Source organism: Vipera berus (assembly GCF_964194415.1).
Source record: "Vipera berus genome assembly, chromosome: 3".
Taxonomy (NCBI): domain Eukaryota; kingdom Metazoa; phylum Chordata; class Lepidosauria; order Squamata; family Viperidae; genus Vipera; species Vipera berus.
The window spans coordinates 23,797,535-23,820,360 of record NC_138204.1 but is presented as its reverse complement, the minus strand read 5'-3'; the positions used below and the strand labels follow the sequence as shown (position 1 = coordinate 23,820,360).

Here is a 22,826-nt window from a genome sequence, read left to right as displayed (position 1 = left end):
CTAGAGGAAAAAGTGTCTATGATCCAGTAGGCATTTGCTAATCTTCTTTTAAGAAGCTGCACCCTTTCCTGGGCCAGTACACTAGCTGTGTGAGGCCAGAAAAATAGATGTTTGAGTTGCAGTGACCTTGAAGATAATATCAGCATCTCTTTTGCTGAAGTACACTTTTTTCTGCTACTTTGGATCCAAACAACTTCACACCCCAAATTAACAGAAACACTGTGAAGAAGAGTGGACCATGGCTGGAATTCCAGAGACATAGCAGCCCTTGCATTCTGAAAGAGAAAAAAAAATCAAAACCAAGGTCAAGCAAAATCAATTTGTCAAAAGATCTAAACTGGAACTGAATATAACATTTGATCACTATTGCTGAATGTTTATAAATACTGTTAGAGGTGCATCATCTCAGAGTATGAAAATTAAAATGTTGATCTTTCATTATGTTCTTGAGGATTCCTGTAGTTTATATGAAGGGGAAAATATAGTAAAGTATGATTCTAATTAATGATTAAGAAAAGGAATAGAACAGAAGCTGGAATTATTTTAGGAATTCCACTAGGAAAATCAGATTAAGGTTTCTGCTATAATTGAATAAAGTTAATGTTGTTCAACTAAACTTCTTAGGTTCTTTTATAAAGAAAAACAGAACCATAATTAATTTGAAAGTCCTGGATTGTCTAAATAGTGCTGCTCAGCTACTGAAGTTTTAGATATGTGTTAACTGAAAAAAAAATAACACAGGTATACCTAGATCATCACATGAGACATTTCTAGCACCTTGGAATATGTTATCTGCATCATATATGCAGTGGCTGGGCTTTTTTATCAGTGTGTTTCCTAATCTGGATTCTCAGAGTTTTGGGCATCAGTTTCCAGATTTCCCAACCTGGTTACACTTTACTTTTACATATTAAAATTAACAATATATTTTCCAATGCCTCCTCACATTAATAATAAATGAGACAGTAAGTAATTAGCTAAATGGTAAAACACATACTGATATGCAAAAGGTTACAGATTCAATTCTCAATATTTCCTGGCATAATCTCTATCCTGAAGAACTGGAGAACAAGTGTCTATGCAGAAGCAGGGCTTTTTTTGTCATTGAACACTCAGAACGGAGTTCCGGCACTTTTTTTGGATGGAACCTTGTAGGATAGGCAAGGCAGGTTGTATAACATGTGAGAGTTCCGGCACCTTTTTCTTTTACAAAAAAAGCACTGTGCAGAAGTATCAAATTAGATGTCCTAATGAATGAAAAGGCAGCATCTTTCCAATGATTCTATTTTAACAGCAAGGAAGCCTTTCCCTCATCTCTAGAGCATGTCCTGTAAAAGCATCCATAGTAACCAACAGACACCATGGAAAGTCCTAGAAAGGCTCAATATGCTAACTTTCACTTGAGCCAGCAAGATACATAGTTTAATGTTTAAATTGGTGCATGAAACTCAGAGAGTCATTTCAGAAGAGTTAGATTTATTCATGGAAATTTTCTTTGTCTCCATTTCTTCTGCAAGAATATCTACCACTTTCATCAGTGAGACATTTCCCTATTTCAACCAGACTTTAAAACAAACATGGGACATTTGAAGACCATAGGTCCAATCTAGTCCAATTAATTACATCAGGCCCCAAAGAAAGATAGAGAGGTCTCTTCTGTCTAGCCTTTTGTCCCATAAATGCCTCTCGTCCTGATCCAGGAGAAAAGTTTCACATAAAGGAGCTTCTCATTCTAGATCCTCTTCTTCCAAAAGCATAGACAACAGCAGGTTTGAGCTGGTGGGAATACAAAGAACAGAGTGTAGCCAGTGATTGCACACATGACTATTGTTAGAGAGGAATGTTCAAAACAGTGAGAGATTTCATTGTACCACAACAAATTTTGGTCACAACTAATATTTGACTTTAGCATTAAAGTACAGCAATTTAGATAACCTTATATGAAAATATTACATCCCAATGCAGAAAAGAGAATAATAGATCTTTAGCATGCTGATCAGATATTCCTAAAACAATCCACATTGGTGGTTTCTTCAACCACAGTCGGTGATTATGTGCCATGTTTACTTGGAAATATTACTTTTTCCTGGCTATTGGAGGGCAGCCATTGAGATCTTCGTGTTCTGTTACATTGTGCTCAGAACTGTCATGAGAATAATCTTTCATAGTGCTGTAGAAGACAGGGGTGTTAAACTGTGTGGCAATTTCAGTTCTCTTCTGCTCGCATTTGCATAACTTTCTGAAGGCAGCTCTAAATTTTTGGGACATCAAGTTATAAATGACTGGATTGATAGCACTGTTCAGGTAAATGCAGAGTCTACAGAAGAGGACAAACCAGCTGTTCAGGTAGGGAGGGTCCATGAAAGAGTTGACCACCACTAAGGTTCGGTATGGCATCCAGAGAAGGGCAAAGAGGATCACCACCACAGCCAGCATCTTGGTCACCTTTGAGTTACAAAGAGACAAAGAAAGCAATTTTACATCTTTGGTAGCAATTTCAAGATTCTAATTATAGTGGAGGGAAAATACACACACACACACACACACACACACACACAAATTCAGACATAAATATAACATTAACAAAGTAGTAACAAAGTTTTAAAAAGACTAGAATTGTGACTGAATAAACATTTGACTACCATTTTGAAGATCAGAGTTCTATCATCTAAAAAGGAGGGGAAATTCTTTTCTTCCAAACTATCATAACTGTTTTTTAGAAGGAGTAACATGAGATTTGCCCACCAGACCTAACGAAAATGGCATGTACAGAAGCAGGTGTGAAGCCTTCTACTGTATTTCACCTGCATATGTGTTCTTGCATAGATGGGCACTAAACATTTCCTCCAATAATTTGGAGATCAGTGTACTGGGTCTGGCAATAGGGAAAACCCATCTGTGAGAAGAACATAAAATGTTAGTAAAAACTGACATTGGAGAATGGTTTTCCAATCAAACTGTTCCAGACAATAAGGGATTTGTGCTCAGATTGATCTTGATATTATTATCAACGATCTGCTGCTTCAGCTCCTGTGAGGCCTTCTTGAGGATGAAAATGGTTAAATATTGAACAAATTTTATGTTTGAAACTATACTATGCTAATAAGTAATTATGCTGCAAGGTCAGGAAAGCTAGGAAGCTATTAATAAAGACTAATTTGTCAAAAATTGGGGTGGTTGAGTTACATACAAGACTTGGTAGAATTTATTCCAGTTTCCAAGTACAATAAAGTACCGGAAAGACACCTAGAGACTCACAACAAAATTCTTTAAAATCTAGAGTGCACTACTGCTAAGAAAGATTGATTCATGAGGATAATGAATCTTCATTGTGTTTAACAGATGGCTAATTACATTTCATCTAAAGATATTCATTGCAGTCAGTGTATAATTGCTATCATTAAAATTTCAAAATGGAATTTTCAAATCTATGTGCTCTGAAAGAAATTATTCTTAGTGCTTCTTTCCATATTATCAACCACTGAAATGAAATGCTCAGATATTTCAATATATAATATGTTTACTAGAAAATTCATTAATGGATAACTAGTGGAGTGATGGTAGATGATTTTTTGAGAAAACTGCTCCTTTTGTTTTATTTTAATTAATAATTAGTCATTTCTCTCTACAACAAAAGGAAAAGACTTGTGGGCTCAATCAGAGGTTTATTTGAGCTAAAAGCAGGATAGCTACATCAATAGAAAAGAACCAAAACAAGTTGTTGAGTAAATTGGGGGTGGCACTAAAATCAGGGCTAACACTCAAGAAATTGTGTCTTCCCGACACTTTTTGGTACTTTATGGAAGATCTTATGGAGAATTGGAGTAATCTCTACAGAGGCTTATATGTGGCTCTGTCACCTCAATTTTTGACAAATATCAATAGCAACCTTGGGATGGGATTTCAAACCAGAACAGATTAGCAGTGTTACAAACAGATGTGCATAAAAATATTACTGTATAACATCATGAGCAAGAAAAGAAGGCAGTGATCAATAGAGAAGATAGTGAGGCTCATCAGCATTGTCTAATGAATAACATCAACCTCTCATAGGCATCTGCAGGACAGCAAAGATAAAATGTGCCTTGTGACATTAATTCCACCCATTAGTGTATTTCTGTGTGATGATGTAACGTATGTATAAAATAAAATGATGCAAGTAGAACTTGAATCATGATTCACAACACATCCACTTTGGTATCAATTTGATTTGGAATGGATGCATGTATCTCTCCCTCATGTGATTGGTCAGGACTCATTGACAAAGAGAATAAGCATTTTCTGGATCTGCTTAATGATAAAAAAAGATGTTAGATTGGACATTATTTCTGTGGTCTTGTGTTCACCACTTCCACATCATATGAAGCAGTGGTGAAGATTGCACACAAATATGTTTTAGAGTAAATAAAAATGCTTCTTAATCTTTTCTAAAACATACTTGTATACAATCTTCATCACTCCTTCATATGATGTGGAAGTGGTGAACACAAGGCCACAGTAATTTCCTCCCAGTCAGGGAAAAGGCACAGTTGGCACACCAGAAGAAGCTGTGCAGAGGCCTTCCTGATGACAACTGTCCCCTGAGCATTGAGTATGAGTTGTGAGCACTGGAAAAACCCAAGATTGCATACCATTATTAAAAAGGGAAGTGCAAATTCAGAGATGGAACTCCCTGAATCTGGATAGCCCAAACACCCACAGTCATTTGGTTTTAGTAGGATTGAGTAAGAGATGGTTTTTCCCATCCAAAGTTGCACAGCTCCCAGGTATTCAACAGGCTCTCTTGGTTGGCCCAGAATAAAAATATATACTTGGGTATCATCAGCATACTGATCATCAGCATACTGATGATTTGTTAGTTGTTGTTAGTTGCGAAGTCATGTCCGACCCATCGCGACCCCATGGACAACGTTCCTCCAGGCCTTCCTGTCCTCTACCATCTTCTGGAGTCCATTTAGGCTCATGCCTACTGCTTGAGTGACTCCATCCAGCCACCTCATTCTCTGTCGTCCCCTTCTTCTCTTGCCTTCAACCTTTCCCAGCATTAGGCTCTTCTCCAGTGAGTCCTTCCTTCTCATTAGGTGGCCAAAGTATTTGAGTTTCAACTTCAGGATCTGTCCTTCTAAAGAGCAGTCAGGGTTGATTTCCTCTAGGATTGACTGGTTTGATCGCCTTGCAGTCCAAGGGACTCACAGGAGTCTTCTCCAGCACCATAGTTCAAAGGCTTCAATTCTTTGGTGCTCAGCCTTTCTTATGGTCCAACTTTCACAGCCATACATTGCAACTGGGAAGACCATAGCCTTTACTATACACACTTTTGTTGGCAGGGTGATGTCTCTGCTTTTAAGTGTGCCTAGATTTCCCATGGCTTTCCTCCCAAGGAGCAAGCATCTTTTAATTTCTTGGCTGCAGTCCCCATCTGCGGTGATCTTAGTGCCCAGGAAAATAAAACTGTCACTACGTTCATTTCTTCCCCATCAATTTGCCAGGAATTGAGAGGGCCGGATGCCATGATCTTGGTTTTCTTAATGTTAATAATACTGATGATGATGATACTGAACACCAAACTGGAGATGTCCTCACCCAGTGGTTTCATGTAGATGTTGGAAAGGAGGGAGGAGAGAGAGTAGAACCCTGAAGCAACCCACAAAAGAGAGTCTGAGGAAATGACCTATTCCCCTAACGTTGACTGGAATGACCTACAGAGAAAGGAAGAGAACCACCATAGAAAAGTGTCCCCAAATTCCATCCTACAGATCTGGCTCAGAAGGATACTATGGACAATGATATCAAAAGGCACTGAGAGATCAAGGACCACAAGGATGGATTACCATCTCTGTCCCAGCTCTTGCATAGGTCATCTACAACCAAAGACAGCACAACCAAAGCTGCCTTAGCACTACATCCTGGCCTGAAACCTAACTAAAATGGGGCTAGATAATCCTGCAGGATTCTTGTGTATTGTGGACTGATTACCTTCTCAACAACCTTTCCCACAAACAGAAAACTGGAGACTGGTGAATCCAAGGAGGGCCTCTTGATGAAGGGACATACCACTGCCTTTTTCAAGGTAGGAGGTAGCAGCCTCTCCTTCAGTGTGGCTGAAACCAATATACCAATAAAGCAAAATATAAACTGATATATTTTCATTGAGATATTGTATATCGCAGCTAGTGAAAGCCACTGTTTAAAGATAGATCAAATCAGACTTGCTTCTCTCTGAATATCACATTATAAGAGAGCTATATTTAAAAAGTACTAATAACCAGTGCTTTTTTTGTAAAAGAAAAAGGTGCCGGAACTCACACATGTCATACAACCCACCTTGCCTACCCTACAAGGTTCCATCCAAAAAAGGTGCCGGAACCCCGTTCTGAGCGTTCAATGAGAAAAAAAGCTCTGCTAATAACACAACAATTGTGCAGATTAAATGTATTTAAGTCCTCATAATAGAATGTTTTACTATGTCTACTTCTTAGTTTTATAATTTCAAAATTATTCTAATTCTATAGTATCAAATTGGGTTTGCTATAAACCAAGCTATATTTCATGGTTTTCTTTTTTGGGGGGGGGGGTTTATATTTCATGGTTTTCATTGGGCAACCTAATAATGTGGAATTACAGGATTTTATCATCACCTCTCAGACTTCAAAGTAGGCTTTCACTATGATTTATTGTCTATCAGACCTTTCAGTAAATTAAAGGTGCCTGCCAACTCCATCTTTCAGTTGATTAGAGAGAAGGCCAATAAGATTGTTTTATGCAACACTTCCAAGCAACCTTTTCTAATCCAGAGTTGGCTCATTTCCAGGTCCTAACAAGTTTTACCATCCAGTACTCTTGATCTCTTGTTCATGGAAACTTTAAAATTTCAAACTGAGTTTAAATGAAGCCTAAGCCATTCTGGTTATCTTAGGTTTCATTTGAACCATACCTCACCCTTGTGTCCCATGTTTGACATTTACAAATGACCTGTGGTACTTCAGTCATATAGCTGAGTGCAAGGATGGGTAACCAGTCCACTGGAATCAGCAAGGCCAACAGTTTTTGAACATTTTTTTCTCTTGGATTGATGAGTGGGAGGATTTTAAAAGACCACACGGATGGCCTAAGCCTTTCAGAGGCTTACAACTGTTGTTCCACTCTTTAATTCCTTCATCCAAACTGTTGCTATTTTCCAGGACTTCAGCCTCTCAACAGGGTAAAAAGAGACCAGAAGTTTAGTCCTATCCTCTCTAGTGATAATATTACGGTATATAATATTGCAACCCTCAGACAGAATGTAAAGGCTACACTATAATTATGTTAATCCTATGTTGATAGATTTTGATTGATATGTCTAATAATTTTGCTACATTTTCATGTATTGAGATATATTATACACAATTCACAGTGAAAATGGAAATCTCCATGATAGAAATAAAATAACCTAGTCTCTGCATTGAACTAGTGCTTTGATAATAATAGACTAACAGATACTCCTTTTCTTGCTCCAGGTTTTCAAGAAAAATATCTGAATATCTTGAATTTTCATATCTATAGGTAGCTCCTTCCATCTGCCTTAAACCACTCAGGGAAAAGAAGCTGAACTTAAATTAAGAAAAGTATCTTGATTGCTCTTTGTGTGTTCAGTTAGAAATAGTTTTTACTGTGTTTAATCAAATTTAACGCTTAATGTGTTTTCTTTTTAACTCCAAAAGTGATTTTTCTGCCAAATATTCACACACACACACACACACACACAGAGAGAGAGAGAGAGAGAGAGAGAGAGAGAGAGAGAGAGAGAGAGAGAGAGAGAGAGAGAGAGAGAGAGAGAACTTAATTTGTCTATCTGATGCACTGCCAGTATGTTTTGAATAGTATACAGTGGGGAACCATCACCCATTCATCTATTAGATTTTGTAGCGATAACAGCAACTAGGAATTTTTAGTACCATGAAATTCATATTTTTAAAAGTGGGATGATCCAAGGTAAAGCTACTCTGAATAATATTTAACTCTCCACACTTAATGCTCCATTGTTCTCAGAGTACTAATAAAGTCTTGATATGCATATTATTCAATTATTGCACTGTATATTTTTAAAATAGTTGCAGTAGAAATTTATGTTATCAAACCAAGTCTGAATCCAAGTCTGGAAATTAACCATTAAAATTAACCATTAAAAGATATGTTATTTCAGTAATAGTCAAATTTTCACCAAGGTCGCTGCAATAAATCACTCACTAGGCTGCTTTTGTGGGAAGCCAAGAATGAGATGTAGAGTCGATTGATAGTCAAATTTTACAAATTGTTTACAAAATGATCCTCTCTGTTCTACATATCTGTGTTCCTGCCTTGCTAGTTTCTTCCTTGACATTATGTAGAATGGAAAACCTTGTAAAATCCATAACGAAATAATTTTAGAAGTACACAAACTTCCTTACAACACTATAATTTTTAAAAATGCAGTATAAAAAACTGCATTTGCCAACAGTAAAAGTTGACACCTCTCTTCATTCCATTTCCAATCATTGTAGCAGGAAATAAATGTCATAAAAACCTGGATCCCTGAGGATATATTGGATCCTCCCACCTTTTCATTTCCAGAAAAGATCCCAGAATTTCATTTAGAATGACCTTCCAAATGACCATGGCTGAGGTTATTAGTTGAAAATCCTGGAAGCCCACCATGTGGGGCACCTAGTAGAGGAAGACAATGTTAGGTTTCCAGAGGGCAACTTTCCTTCCAAGATGAAAAGGGACATTATTCTATTTCTTGATTTTCCTTAACTGATTGGATAAATTCCTCTTCAGAGTCTCCTAGTTTTCCTACATATTTCTTTGTTAATTGCACTTTCATCTGAATTGGAAAAAGAATTAAGAGTTGTTTGCCTCCACTGAAGTAGTTAATACATCTTCCTTTATGCTGAAATGTTCAATAGTTAGGATCATAGGGTTGGAAGGGTCATCTATTATACATCACCCCCTGACCCATGCCATACAATATCCCTTTTGGGGCAGGATCTGGTAGCCACCATTATGTAACCTTATATTTCCCCCTTCTTAAAGAAAAAAAAGCACAGACATATATGTAAAAAAGGACAAGATTCTGACTGATATCCTGACTTCTGTTTACACCTCTGTAATCCCCCACCACCAAAAAAAACCCCCAAACAAAAGCATACCAAATATACTTTCTAAAAACCATGAATAGCATCAGATGTGGTTTAGCCTTCAGCCATACAAGATAACAAAGAATAACAGACTGGCCTGCATGGACAAAGAAAATTTGGTTATTCTGTCATAATCTTTAACTAGAAATCTATTTAAAAACTGTTTATTTGTAAAGATTGAAGATATTCAAATGTTGATGCTCTGAAATAGCTTCTTGGATATCTCACCTTCCTCTAGATAAACTGAAATGAACCTTTATTGTCAAAGTACAACTATGTGTACATTGAGATTAGCTGAGCCTCCCTTTGTGCTCCCACCCCCCAACACACAGTGACAACAAACCCTCCATCTTACTACACCATGTGAACCAGCTACACCACACACCGGCCTCCCAAGTCAATTCTGCATAAAATTCACAATATTGAGTAATTTTCTTTTTTGAGCATTTGGAAAGTATTAGACACATTGGGTCATCTTTTCAGAAATATTTCCTGACCGGATTTCTTAATGCAGGGGTCTCCAAACCTGGCCGCTTTAAGACTTGTGGACTTCAACTCCCAGAATTCTGGGAATTGAAGTCCACAAGTCTTAAAGCGGCCAAGTTTGAAGACCCCTGTCTTCATGCTGTCAACAATGAATGAACTTCTAATGGACTGCCTTCACTGGATGCATTGTTAGGATTCTTTCAGAGATTTATTTGCCTTGGAAAAACCTCATGTTGAATTAAATAGCACAGTCAAACATTAGCACAGGAAATGTTTTATGACATTTTTTATTATGTTATAAACTGTTTTATGATAATTTTAATGTCGTAATACATTTTATAAAATTTGCCAGGGACATCATGAGTGCCAGATTTTGGACACTTTTCTGTATGTTAGCTCAATTGAAGTACCTTGGTTCCAAATTTGCTGCTGTATTACACCTTGTTTCACCCAGTTAAAGGTTGTAGAAACAAGAATTTTAATAGTATATTGATTCATCTTTGCCTACTGAACTGATTGCAGGAGTGGGTTTTGTTTTGTTGCTTATTGCTGACTGAAAATATTGCTTCTCATTTTGTTGATAATGCTAAGAAGTTGGATGGGTTAGAGAAATGACACAGCAATCAAATGAAATCTGTAAGAAGAAGAAGAAGCATTACATCATGGTTTTAGAGTGAGCTGTTTGAACTGATTCTCCCGACTTTCAGTATATTCAGAAGTAAAACAGGATAAAGCCAATTCAGCTTTTGAGAGGAAGGTACACAATACTTTCTAATAGGAATGAAAGCAGTGTCAAAGAAGGAGAATTTCCTATGGGACACACCAGCTAGTGTCTGCCAGATACAGTATATTGGAACAATTACTCTCAGAAATTCTGTTGTTCAGCTTGCTGGTTATGAGGTCTGGGAATTGCAGCCAAATACATCTGGAAGGTAGCAGGTTATCAATAGATGAAGTACACACTTTTTCGTCCAGTACCATCTCAACCAGGTTGCTTGTTTATTTGACTGCCTTTTTTTAAAAAAAAATGTCCTAAACTTCATAGATGAAATAATATCTAAGTAACAAGATGACATTGATTACTCAATAAAAGGGTTGTGTGAAAAATAGTCATAAGTTACTTTTTTCAGTGGTGTTATAATTTTAAATGGTCACTAAACAAATGGTTATAAGTCAAGGACTACCAGTATATCTCCTGGCCAACAGACTGAGAAACCACACGAGCCATTTGGTCAAATTCTTCTTCACTAAAAGGAAGGATAGATCCTTTCTTGAAATAAAAAAGAGCACAACCTTTTTTGTTAATTAATCCTTTAGCATTGATAGGATATTCTGGGCAAGAAATTCCTTGTTCCTATTAAGCATATTCTGTACTAATTTTTCCCCCAGGCTGAGAGGTCTAGTTATATGTGGAAATGAAAAACCAGAAGGAGGTCTACAAAACATGAATATCAGAACAAAAGGATGGATCCTGGCAGTATTAGAAATGACATACAAAAACCTCATGCATTATATGAAAGGCTTGGAATCACATTTCTGATATAGCCTTATTATGCTGTCATCAGCTGTGGCTAAGAACTGCTTCGTTCTTTCATTGGTACCAGTTATTGAGCTGAACAATCTTCTGCTCTCTTTGGTGTGTCTTTTGGATGATATATTGTTAAATAAGCTCTGTCCTTTAATGAGAAAGAGATTGTTTTCTTTCATCTCATCATTCACGTCTTCAGACTTTCCCTTCACAGTGAGCTTCAAAGCAGCATCCAGAAGCAGGAATAAGACATTGGTTTCTAAAGGGGAAGGAAATATTCCCTAAAGTCTGTTTTTACAATATTCCAAGCAGGCTTTGCCTGGCTTTAGGAAAAATGAGAAAGTATTTGCCTTCACTTACCTTCATGAGTCATTATGGTATATCCTGGAAATATAAGCAAGTCTTTTATTGTTTGAATAAGAAGCCATTGTTTTGCTTTATAATGTAGATCAAAGAGAGTAGAGGACTAAAGGAAAGAGATTGGACAAGTGGCTTGAGAAATGGAGGGAGACTAAGTCTCCACTTATGAAGATTGGGCTTTGAAGGATGGAACGAGCTGAAAGTTCTCTAGGCATTTCCCTGGATGGGTGGGACTGGGGTGAGGAGAAGCAGGGAAGAGGACTAGAAGAGGGTGAAGTAGGCAGAGGGTGATTGGAAAAAGCTTTTATTAGAGATACTGTGAGAAAAACTCTTGGGTTTGCTTAGATGAGGCAGGATAGTGCTAGGCTTATAGAGGAGGGAAGAGAAGCAAAGAAACAGAAGATAGGTCATTTCAGGATAAAGGGGACTGGAAAATGTTGGTCAATTCTGCACTTCAGGGTCATTGATCTTATCTTGACAGCCAAGTAGATCAGATTTAGAGATTTTGGTCTCTGACTGATGTTCCTAAATGTCAGAACTAGCTGTAACTTGTAGATAGTGGTATATATACCCAGACTGATGATACTAAACGATTTTAACCATCCATCCCTGGGAATGGAATCTGATGTGACTCAGCCTTCCATCCTTCCGAGGTAGGTAAAATGAGGACCCAGATTGTTGGGGGCAATTAAGCTGACTTTGTAATAATGCCGCTTGGGGTGTGTGTGTGAAAGCCCTAATAAGCAGGCATATACATAGAATGAAGGCTACTGCTAAGCTTGTAAGCCGCCCTGAGTCTTCGGAGAAGGGCGGGATATAAATGGAATTAAAATAAAAAAAATAAAATAAAAATGTGTGTGTGTGTGTGTGTGTGTGTTGGATTTCACAACTATAACCCTAACAATTATGGATTGTCAACAGGATGACAATGCACCAGGCCAAATTTAGATATGTTTATATTTTAAAGCAGTTGTGACATAATCTGGTTGGGGAAGATAATAATTACTCCTTTGTAATTTATTGATGGCCAGTGTGATTAACCAGTGCCAGTAATTGATACAATGAAGTAACAAGGCCATCAGTGATTGGTGCTTGCACCTCTTGATTTTATCCACAAGGTGATCAGTTAACATAGCACAGTGGCTGATACCAGTTCTTCTTGCCTATTCTTTAATTTAAACAGTCTAGCTTAGGTATCAACTGGTTTCCAAATGGTGCTTGGGGAGTTTCCTGGAAATCACTGACCTCTAAAACAGAGAAGTAATCATGGCTCTTGATCAAACTGCTACTGAGCAGCATGAAGGCATGGTTATTGACAACAGCAGTTCCAAGTTATTGGTTCCTCTTGCATTACTGATAACAGAATAATAAAATTGGAAAGGACCTTGGGAAGGTCTTCTAGTCTACCCCTGCAGATGACCCTCTACTATTCTGGACAAATGGTTGCCCAGTTCTCTCTATTAAACTAGACATATCAAGTTCCTGCAACTGTTTGTCATATGTTTTAACCTTCAGCCCCCTAATCATCTTTGTTGCTCTTCTCTGAGCCTTTCTAGAGTCTCAGTGTATATTTCTGTATTGTGGTGACCAAAACTGGGTACAGTATTTCAAGTGAGGTCTTACCAAAGCAGTATAAAGTGGCACTAACACTTCACATGACCACGATACCTTCTCTTGATGCAGCCTAGAACTTTCTTGATGGAGCTTTGGCTTTTTTGACAGCTGTAGCACACTGCTGTATAAGTGGTTGCCCACTAGGGCACCCAGATCCTTCTCAAATTCTATACCTGTGTGTTTGTTTGTTTTCTTGCCTAAGTGTAAAACCGTACTTTTCTCACCACTGAATTGCAGAGATGGATACCTTGATTAAGGTTTTAAAAAAACCAAGGATAATGTTCACATGGTATTCTATTTACCTCTCTAAACCATATTATGACTAGATGCAGTGGCCTAGTTTATCCTATAAAGTAGGATACACAACATCTTAAAACAGTGTCAGAGTTCATACATCATGTGGAAACATAAACTACAGAGTCCTGCATGACTGTAGTTAAAGATGTTGCACAAACCCAGTTTAAACCAGACTTGAGTAAGACTATCCTTGAATGAAAACAGAAAGTTTCATTGCACTATTATAGTGCAAAGGTCTGTTCTATAATGTTAAATTCATGGCCACTCCATAAAGGTCATGTAGGAGTAATATCTAAGCCTACTGTGTTAGGTGAGCTAAGTGTCATTACTATATGTCAACTTCTTACCCCCATACTAAGAATTTTAAAAGCTTAATTATATTGCCATCTTAAACATGGAAGACTATACAGAGAATAAACAATGTGAAATATTTAATGCAAATATTTTATATAGTTTTAACTGTTAGGCTAAAACATAAATCAAACGTAGTGACAGTTCACACAGTTAATAAGTATTTTAGCCCTTGGACTCAGTCTTTGATTTTAAAGAAGAAATCTTACATGTGTATCTCAAAGATTACCCAGCAAGTGTCTCTGGGTGGTGTACATCATTAATCAAAAGCAGTGAAAAAAAAATAAACTAAAAAACATACTTTACTTTCTACAAGCTGACCTAATCTATTAGAAACGCCAGGTTGGGTTATGAGAATGGAAAATTAAGACCCATAACCAAGGTATTAAGAAGAAGTGGGAGGCCTCCCTCTACTGGATAAAAATGCCACTGATTTCATTCACATGTATAAGTTCTACTAAATGAAAATAGAATTTATTTTCCATGATTGAAATGAGTCTCTGCCAATTTTTCCTAGGATACTTCTATACAGTACAATTATAACAGCATTGCTTTCCTTCTATGTAGAGATTTCCACTGTAATAATGTCTGCATCAGGCATGGGTGATACAGTCCACAAAGAATGCTGTAATATATATTTTCATTCTTGTACTAAGTTGTGTCTTTTGGTTTCCTTCTCTTGCTTGTGCTGCCAGAAACATCTTACCAACCACTGCAAGAGGCAAATATTTTTGTAAGATATAAGACATGATTATTTTGGTCTTGCATATGTTGTATTTATATAACTTTTTTTCCTCTTCTGGTTGATTTTGGATTTGACTACAGTTGAATTATCTATGGTAACTTTAATTATATCAAAGTTTACTGATCTGATGTATGTAAGTTGTATATATAATTACACACACACACACACACACACATACAAATACACATTGACATATTTTTGACTCTTGCCTCCTTTCTGCATTACTCATAGGAGTATTGCATTACTCATTGGTTTGATTAAGTAGTACTGTAGTTGGATAGATTAAACCTTATCAAGCAATTAACTCTACTCCATTTCCACAAATTAGATATCAACATTTGCCAATCACAAGCTTATGTGACATGGCTTCTCTGAAATCCAGAAACCTAATCCTAGAGGTTCCACAGGAGCCTATGGGTGATATACATTGATATGGTTTCTACCTCTAGGTGTCACACTTAATGCCCAACCTAAATGCACACCTTTAAGACAGGACCATCAGCATAGCATCCTAACCCTTGTGTGAAAGAACCACATAGAGAGAGGGCCACTATCAATTATATTTTGTTTATAGATAATTTGGAGTCATTGTAGAAAAATGGCATATAAAAGAGTGACTTTAGTACATTTATTTTAAACTCTCTAAATCAGGGGTGTCAAACTGCCGGCCCATGGGCTGGATGCATGATAACCCCATTGCCAGCAATGGCAAAAAAACTATGATACGTTGCAACACGTCACATGACATTGCAAGTTTGACACCCCTGCTCTAAATCCTAAATGTTTTCCTTTTGGTTGATCAGAAAACATAATAAAATTCTTCCTTTTGAGAAAGATTTCAGGACCTTCTACAAGAAATACATCTACTGTGCAATGCATTCATAATCAGAATGAGGTGGTATAGGTTCTCCTGCTTGAGCAGGGGGCTGGACTAGAAAACCTCCAAGGTCCCTTCCTATTCTATTCTATTCTATTCTATTCTATTCTATTCTATTCTATTCTATTCTATTCTATTCTATTCTATTCTATTCTATTCTATTCTATTCTATTCTATTCTATTCTGAAGGACTTTTGAAGAATACAACTGGTAACTGCATTCTATGTTTCTTTGACTATGCCTGTGTGCAGGTATATATGAATCTTTACAATCATTCTGAATTAGAAGAATCAATAAAAGTCCATGTAAGTAAGAGCTATGTTATAACAGGTGGCAGCATAACATTCTCCATAGTTGGCAATTACAGCTGGCAATTACAGAGTAACACCACTTGTCTTTGCTCACAACTTTCTTTTTTTCTTTCTTGTTTTGAGGGAAAAGCTGTTTTCCTCTTTAATCTTGAACATGGAGAAAATCAATTTATTGTCTAAGCAAAGCTAGGTGCTTATAAGGCAGTCCATTTGTGCAAATCTTTGCTGGAAAGGTGGGAGGAATACATATGTAGCTAGGATATCATTTCCTTCATTGCTTTGAGTATGTACAAGAGACAGAAAAAGAAACACAACCCTAACAGAAAAGCATTCTGCATAAGGTGCAAATGGAGAAGAAAGGGAGAAACAGTGGGCAGAAGTCGGAAAGCTGGGGTGGCACACAAAGAAAGGATTGGGTGGCACAGAAAAGAGAGGTTCAGTAGTGTGCATTGTTCTAAACACACAACTAATTTTCCATTCTGGGGTACCACCTTGGCATGACACTAAACAATGACCACTGATTTGCCCTTTGTTGCTTCTGATCAGGAGTGCCAGGAGGGCTTGTAAAGCAGGTGTCAATGCAAAAACATCCGATGTTGTCCAACGCAACTCTTCTAATCACAGTATGCCTTTATCATTAGAAGAATTCAGGATAACCAGGGTTCCTGCTTGCTAACATACATTTTACATTTGTTAGGAAAATAGCAGAAGCAGTTTGGCATGGTGGTTACAGACCGATCACAGAGGAAAGTGGCATTTGGAGCCTTACCACTCTGCAGTATTTCTTAAGAAAAATATATACTTAGATATTCCTGTTCATAATTTCCTCAGTGACCTGCTGAATAGTAAAAACCTGGTCAGTATGCTTCCTCCTGCAGTGAACTTCATAAATCTTTCTCATTATCACCTCTTATATTGTTTCAGACAGAATTCTCCCTAATATGTTTTCAAGAACTCTAAACAAATTCCCCCTGTAGTTTTTACAGTCATTCTTGCTACCTTTCCCTGTAATAAGGCAACAATAAGAGTATTCTTTTAATCATTAGGCACAGATCCGTTCCTCACACAAATGACATATCTACCCTACAACCAAACCACATCAGTACCTGAACATTTCTTCAATTACACCATCTATAACTATGGTCTCATCATCTTCTGTATTCTCATAACAATTCTATCCATTTTTGTCTTGGTCACTAGTATTTATAACATCAGGAGTGCAAGTTGTTCTGCAACATGCATTGTATCTCCTACTTTCTGGAATATACTGGCAATAATTTGCTGGCTGGCAAGTAGTCTCTACATAACAAATCCTAGCTTGAATAGTATATAATAACATGAACTTTTGGGGATAAAACTGAACATTGATTATGTTTGTGGCATAGTGTCAAAAATGTTCCCAAACTACCAGGTCCCATTAGTAGGAAAAGCTGTGTATGGCATGTGTATGACTAAGGCTGGTAACTATGTTTATTCCTTCTCTATATTACTGTACATCTCCATGCTGCACTGAAAATTTCCAGAATATTTTCTTTTTATAAAAGAGATTCTTAGCCTGCTTATAATTTCACTGAAAACTTGTTTATGCTGTGGATTTTGAGCTCACGTTTTAATGCAAGGTTATAAAGCATATTGGAGCATTATATCATTATGCTTCTTGCTACAATTCTTCAGCATTGTAGCCTCTCTGCTTATTCATCTTCATGATGTACAAAATCCCCAAGGGAGGAATTCTCTCCTACATCTGGATTTAATTGGAATATGTGGGAATCCAGGGAGGTTTCACAATATTGACAGGATGGCTGTCTGAAAGATGAAAGGCAAGACCAATCACAACTCCCTTCAGTTTGTTACCTGCCCGGTAAGATCATGCAAAAGCCCTATGCACAATCCTATGGAAATTCTACTGTTTTTATTTCATCTTTGGAATTTTTGTTTCAATAAAATTAATGTAAATTATTTTTACTGTAGAAAAAAATCAGGAAACTTTCATCCATTGCATTTTCCCTTTTGTATATGATGCACAGTATGCCATTAAACTATTAAAGCTGAAGCTGAAGATATGAATAGTAACAGGTCTTGGAAGGTTTGAGTGCTGGTCCCTTTCTCTGTTTGTTGAACAGAAGTAGGTTATCTGAAGACCTAAGCCTGGAGCACTCTTAACATTCATCATTAATTGTAATTTTCCTAGTCCAATCAACTCAAGGAGCCTGATTCTCAAGGAAGGGTGTATAAAATTACAATCTCAGAAATTAATTATAGTCACATGATTCAGACATATATCACACCACAAGCAATGGACTTTTGCCCCTTATTAAATAGGGTTAAGATCACAACCTTTAGAGTACAATGAACAGCAGAGTTCTGGATCAAGGAAGTGTTGAATTCCTTTGGAACATGCACAGGCAACATTTTTAGAACTAGGAATAGACTTTTTTTAACTATAATATTTTCATAGCAGGAAAGATACAGAGAACTGGATATAACTATAGTCATAACTATAATTGTAATACATTCTAATTTTTGCTTATCTCCAGTAAGAATTCAGATGGGAGTCATATATCAGATATTTGTTGAACATTTTGGCAATGTCATTGGGGCAGAGGGCAGGTTCCATGGGTTGCAAAAAAGGGAGTTGCCTACCTCACATGGGCTGAACATTCATTCTTGTTTGTTTGTTTGATTGATTGATTCTTACTCTCCTTTTTTCTCCCTGGTCTCCAAGTTGCTGGGTGAGTGATAAGTAACTCTTGCCATGAATCTATAGTATAGACTCCCCCAGGCTCCTCCCATTCACTCCCATCTCCTCCTCTTCTTTTGGACTTCCTCCACTTCCAATATAATTTGGAAGAAGATTGCAAGTTGTCCTTCTGATCCCTTGATTTTCATCTTGTCTTTTCTCGCAGCATTTTGGTGCAGTTAAATGAAGTCTTCTTTTGGTTGCTTGTTCAGTCCCCCCTTTTATATAATGGATTGTTTTCTAATGATGTACTGTACGTTAAGCGTTTGTTTTTTCTTGAATTGCTTATTTTTAACTGATGCTGCTAATAGTTATATGGAAATAAATAATGAAATAAAATAAATAAAAAATAAAATAATAAAATAAAATATAAAATATAAAATAATATAAATATAAAATATAAAATAAAATAAAATAAAAAAATTAAATTAAATAATAAATAAATAAAAATATTGTTCTTGTAAGGGCCGTATTAACCATTATACATCATTTGTCCTAAGCTGTTCAGAGTTATTTGACAGTGAGATGGGTAGCATATAAATTGAATAAATTAAAAAATAAATAAATATTCAATAAAATATGTCTGAGAAGTGAATGCTTTGAAACTAGGGACAAGGAAGAAATACTCTGTTGTCCAAAGCCTCAGAACAGAGACTTAGCATCTCCAGGTCCAGAACAACAACAGCCAATGAATAAATAGGAAAGAGGTACTCCATTTACTAGCTGAAACTGAAATTCAATTCTATACTTGAATTTGCAGATGTTACCCAAGAGAGAGAAAAATATCATACAAGAAACTCAAGCAGACAAGGATATTGCCTGAAATTGTTGTTGACAATTATCAAAGAATTCTGTTTGCAAAACTCTGTTAACCTACTTTCCACTTACTTTGTTGCATTCATCCAGTTCAAATCTTCCTGAAATTGCAGGTCCCTCAATTTCTCCAATTTTTCCATCCCAATTATCTATTAATAGTTATGCCTCCATTCTCAATGCATCATTTAGCACTGCAACATTAATTTGCCACAGAATAATTCAATATCATCCTTTACTGCATCTGCCGGAGTTGCATAGATATGACTTAAAGAACTGGATGTCCATCAAATCTAGTGACTATCAAGTAAATTGAATATCCATTCAATTGGTCTGATTTTTAGCAATTTTACTGACCAGCTCTCACATTTTCTGATCTTGTATGGCTTCTTTCAGTTCTTGTTAATTCTAATAGAGTGGAACTCATTTGGGCATTATTACTGAACACATATCTTGCTATGTCTGAATATCATTGACACTCCATTCCTTTATATGCTGTCATCATGCCCCAAAGAAAATTTTAAGTAACAATCTGATTTAGTGGCACATTCTGGGCCACCTAAGTTAACTTTTTCCTGAAACATCCAATGCAGAATGCTTCATTTATTTTTGACATTTTCAAGCTTCCTTGGTTCACGCATTTCATATTTCTGTTCCAGTTACAAGTGCCTCTCAACATACTGTATCTGTAGGATAAGGCTGGGCTGAAAGTAAGAATAACAGATTCAAAGTCACCCAGTGAAAAGGGATTTGTAAGTGGATTTTCCCAGCATTACTTTGATACTAACCGGTAGAACACACTGGATCAATATTTTCCAATACTCCCATATTCAGGGAGTATTACTGGAACATACTATATTATATTTAATATCTCTCATACTAAAAACAATGAACCATTACAGATAAATGGGCTTAACATATTCATCAAGCTTGTGTATTTAAGAGATGTTTCTGACATCAGAAAGCTAATATGAGTCTGGGTTTCCTGGGGAAGGCGGAAGGATTGGCTCATATTTATGACGGTTGCAGCATCATGGGGTCATTTGCAATCTTCAGACAAGCAAAATCAATGGGGAAGCCAGATTCACTTAACAACCGTGTGACTAACTTAAAAACTACAGTGATTCACTTAACAGTTAAGGCAAGAAAGGTCATAAAATGGGGCAAAATTCATTTAACAAATGTCCCACTTAGCATCAGAGATTTTGGGCTCAGTTGTGGTTGTAAGTCGAGGACTGGCTGTATTAAACAGCACCAAATGATCAATTATTGGTAGCTTCCTAACCTTTGAGAAAAATAGTCATGATGGTGGGTGATACTAGACTTTTCTATCTGACCACAAAGTTCTTACCTGAAGACAGTCTGGGAATGATCATAGTTCAGTAGCAGTAGAGGCTCCCTTTACAATCATATCATCATTATTATCACCATCATCATCACATAGAAGAATCATATGAATTGTGTTGATTGTTCTGCCTGAAATCCTAGAGAGTGGTCTTCATAAGGGGAGAAAAAACTGGACTAGTTGGGCAAAGGCTTCCTAATCTCCCATGCACCTACACACCTAATTTGCATCCTGACCTAAAAAATAAGCAAAAAGAAGAACCTGTTTCCTGGAGCTCAAAGCACCCTTGTTCCCCCGGCAAGAGAACTTCATGGAGCTGGAGGTAGTGATGGAGCTGCTGTGTTTGCTCAGCCGGCTTGCATGCTGCGGTGTTGCAGGCAGTGGATTCATGAAGAGGATGCGGGCAATGAGACCATACAGAACAGTGGCCAAACCCAGGGGGATGACATAGAATATGGTGAAGTCTAAGAAGTAGATGGGCATATAGAGGTTCCTGGAGACACGATAGCCGCAGCTGACTTGAGTGCCATCAGCAAACATGGCTTTCGAGGTGTCCACTAAAAAGAACCACATGAGACAATAGAGCGAAGTGCAGAGCCATAGCATAGCGATTATGCGTTTGGCCCGGGCTACAGTGCAAAGCAGCTGTGCTTTAATGGAGTGGCAGATGGCAATGTAGCGCTCCACTGTGAAGGCTGTGATGGAGCATGCTGAGATGTTGATGCCCAAGTACTGCAGGTAAGTAATGCAGAGGCAACCAGCATAGCCATACACCCAGGAGGCCACCACCTCAGAGATGTTGGGCAGCCCTGCTGCCAGTAGCACAATCAAGTCGGCTATAGCCAAGCTCACCAGGTAGCAGTTGGTGGGAGTCACCATGTGCTTGGTGCGAAGGACCACCAGGACTACCATAATATTGCCTGCAATGCCTATGCCACAGATCAGAAGGACCAGCAAGATAGTGACCACCTGCACCTCCATGGGCAACTGTGGCATCTTGTTCAGGAGAGTCTGATTGGTGCTGATGTTGCCCATGAGGGCTTCAAAGAAGTCCCAAGATTGATTCTCCATTTGTGACTCTCAAGTGGATTGTTCCTCCTTTGACACTGATGATTTCCAGGCCAAGAACTATTTCAACAGGTATCCTAAACCACAGGAAGAAAGAGAGAATTCAGATTGTTAGATTAAAGCCCACATAATCTGATTATTAAGAATGTTGTTGTTAAGAAGGGAGTCTGGTTTCAAACCTTTGGCAAGCCATTATTTAACAGTCCTACTTCTATATGAGAATAACATCTACCTATCTTTCAGGATCGCCGAATATATTATTAGATGATTTATATAAATCTCTCTGAGTTTATATACTTAAGTAATTTAACCTGGATACAGAATTAACCTTTTTTAAATTTGAACAATATATTAAACTATAAACTAATTAAATGGTGTGAATGCATATGACACAGTAAGATGTGGGCCCTTTCTTCACTTCTAATTTACATTAGCTCCAGGACAACTTGGCAACACCAATGTTGATCATGCAATGCCGCCCTTATCTTATCCCACCTTCCATCAGGCTTCTGCTGTTTATCACATTCTGGATTAAGTTTTCCTTGTTTGAATTGTCAACTATAGGCACAGCTATGGGCAAAAAACCCTAGCATTTCACAATACCACTTCGGATGATCTGTTGTGGAGTATGCTAGTAGAACATACCAACCATACCCCCAAATAGAGGTTGACTGATTGCTGACCTAAAACTTTTGACATGCAATCCATAAGTCTATTGAAACATAGATAGTCACAATGTGCCATCCACAGCATAGTGTGGATAGCACATTCAACCACAAGGAGAAAACATGGGTATTTATAATTCTCATCTCCAAAGCTCTAGAGGCAAGGACCTTTGCAGACACTGTAACTAGAGATTAGACTTGCCCAAGAGTTAGAATCAAGATATCAATATTTGTTACAGGATAAATATAACTCACCCATACACAAAATGACACAGTCCATATGAAAGTGGGTGATACCCTGAATTACCTCTTAATATCTACTGGTCACCAGGACTGTTCAAAACACCAAGAACTTATTTGATTCAACGGTAGTTTGATTGAATCACCCCACTGAAACGGGTATACTAAGCATCATGGTTCTTCTTTGTCTTAGATCTTAGAGCAATTGTCTTAGAGCAATTGTCCCAATTA

General features: G+C 37.4%; 1 protein-coding gene across 1 annotated transcript; it reads right to left on the bottom strand.

Moving 5' to 3' along the window:
• Positions 1–2,076: 2,076 nt before the first annotated feature.
• LOC308666491 (thyrotropin-releasing hormone receptor-like) lies at positions 2,077–21,693 on the bottom strand (the record flags this gene model as incomplete). The annotated part of the gene is made up of 2 exons (XM_081325359.1): positions 2,077–2,445; positions 20,884–21,693. 2 exons carry the CDS (start codon positions 21,691–21,693, stop codon positions 2,077–2,079), a joined length of 1,179 nt encoding a protein of 392 aa, XP_081181485.1.
• Between the last annotated feature and the right edge of the window lie 1,133 nt (positions 21,694–22,826).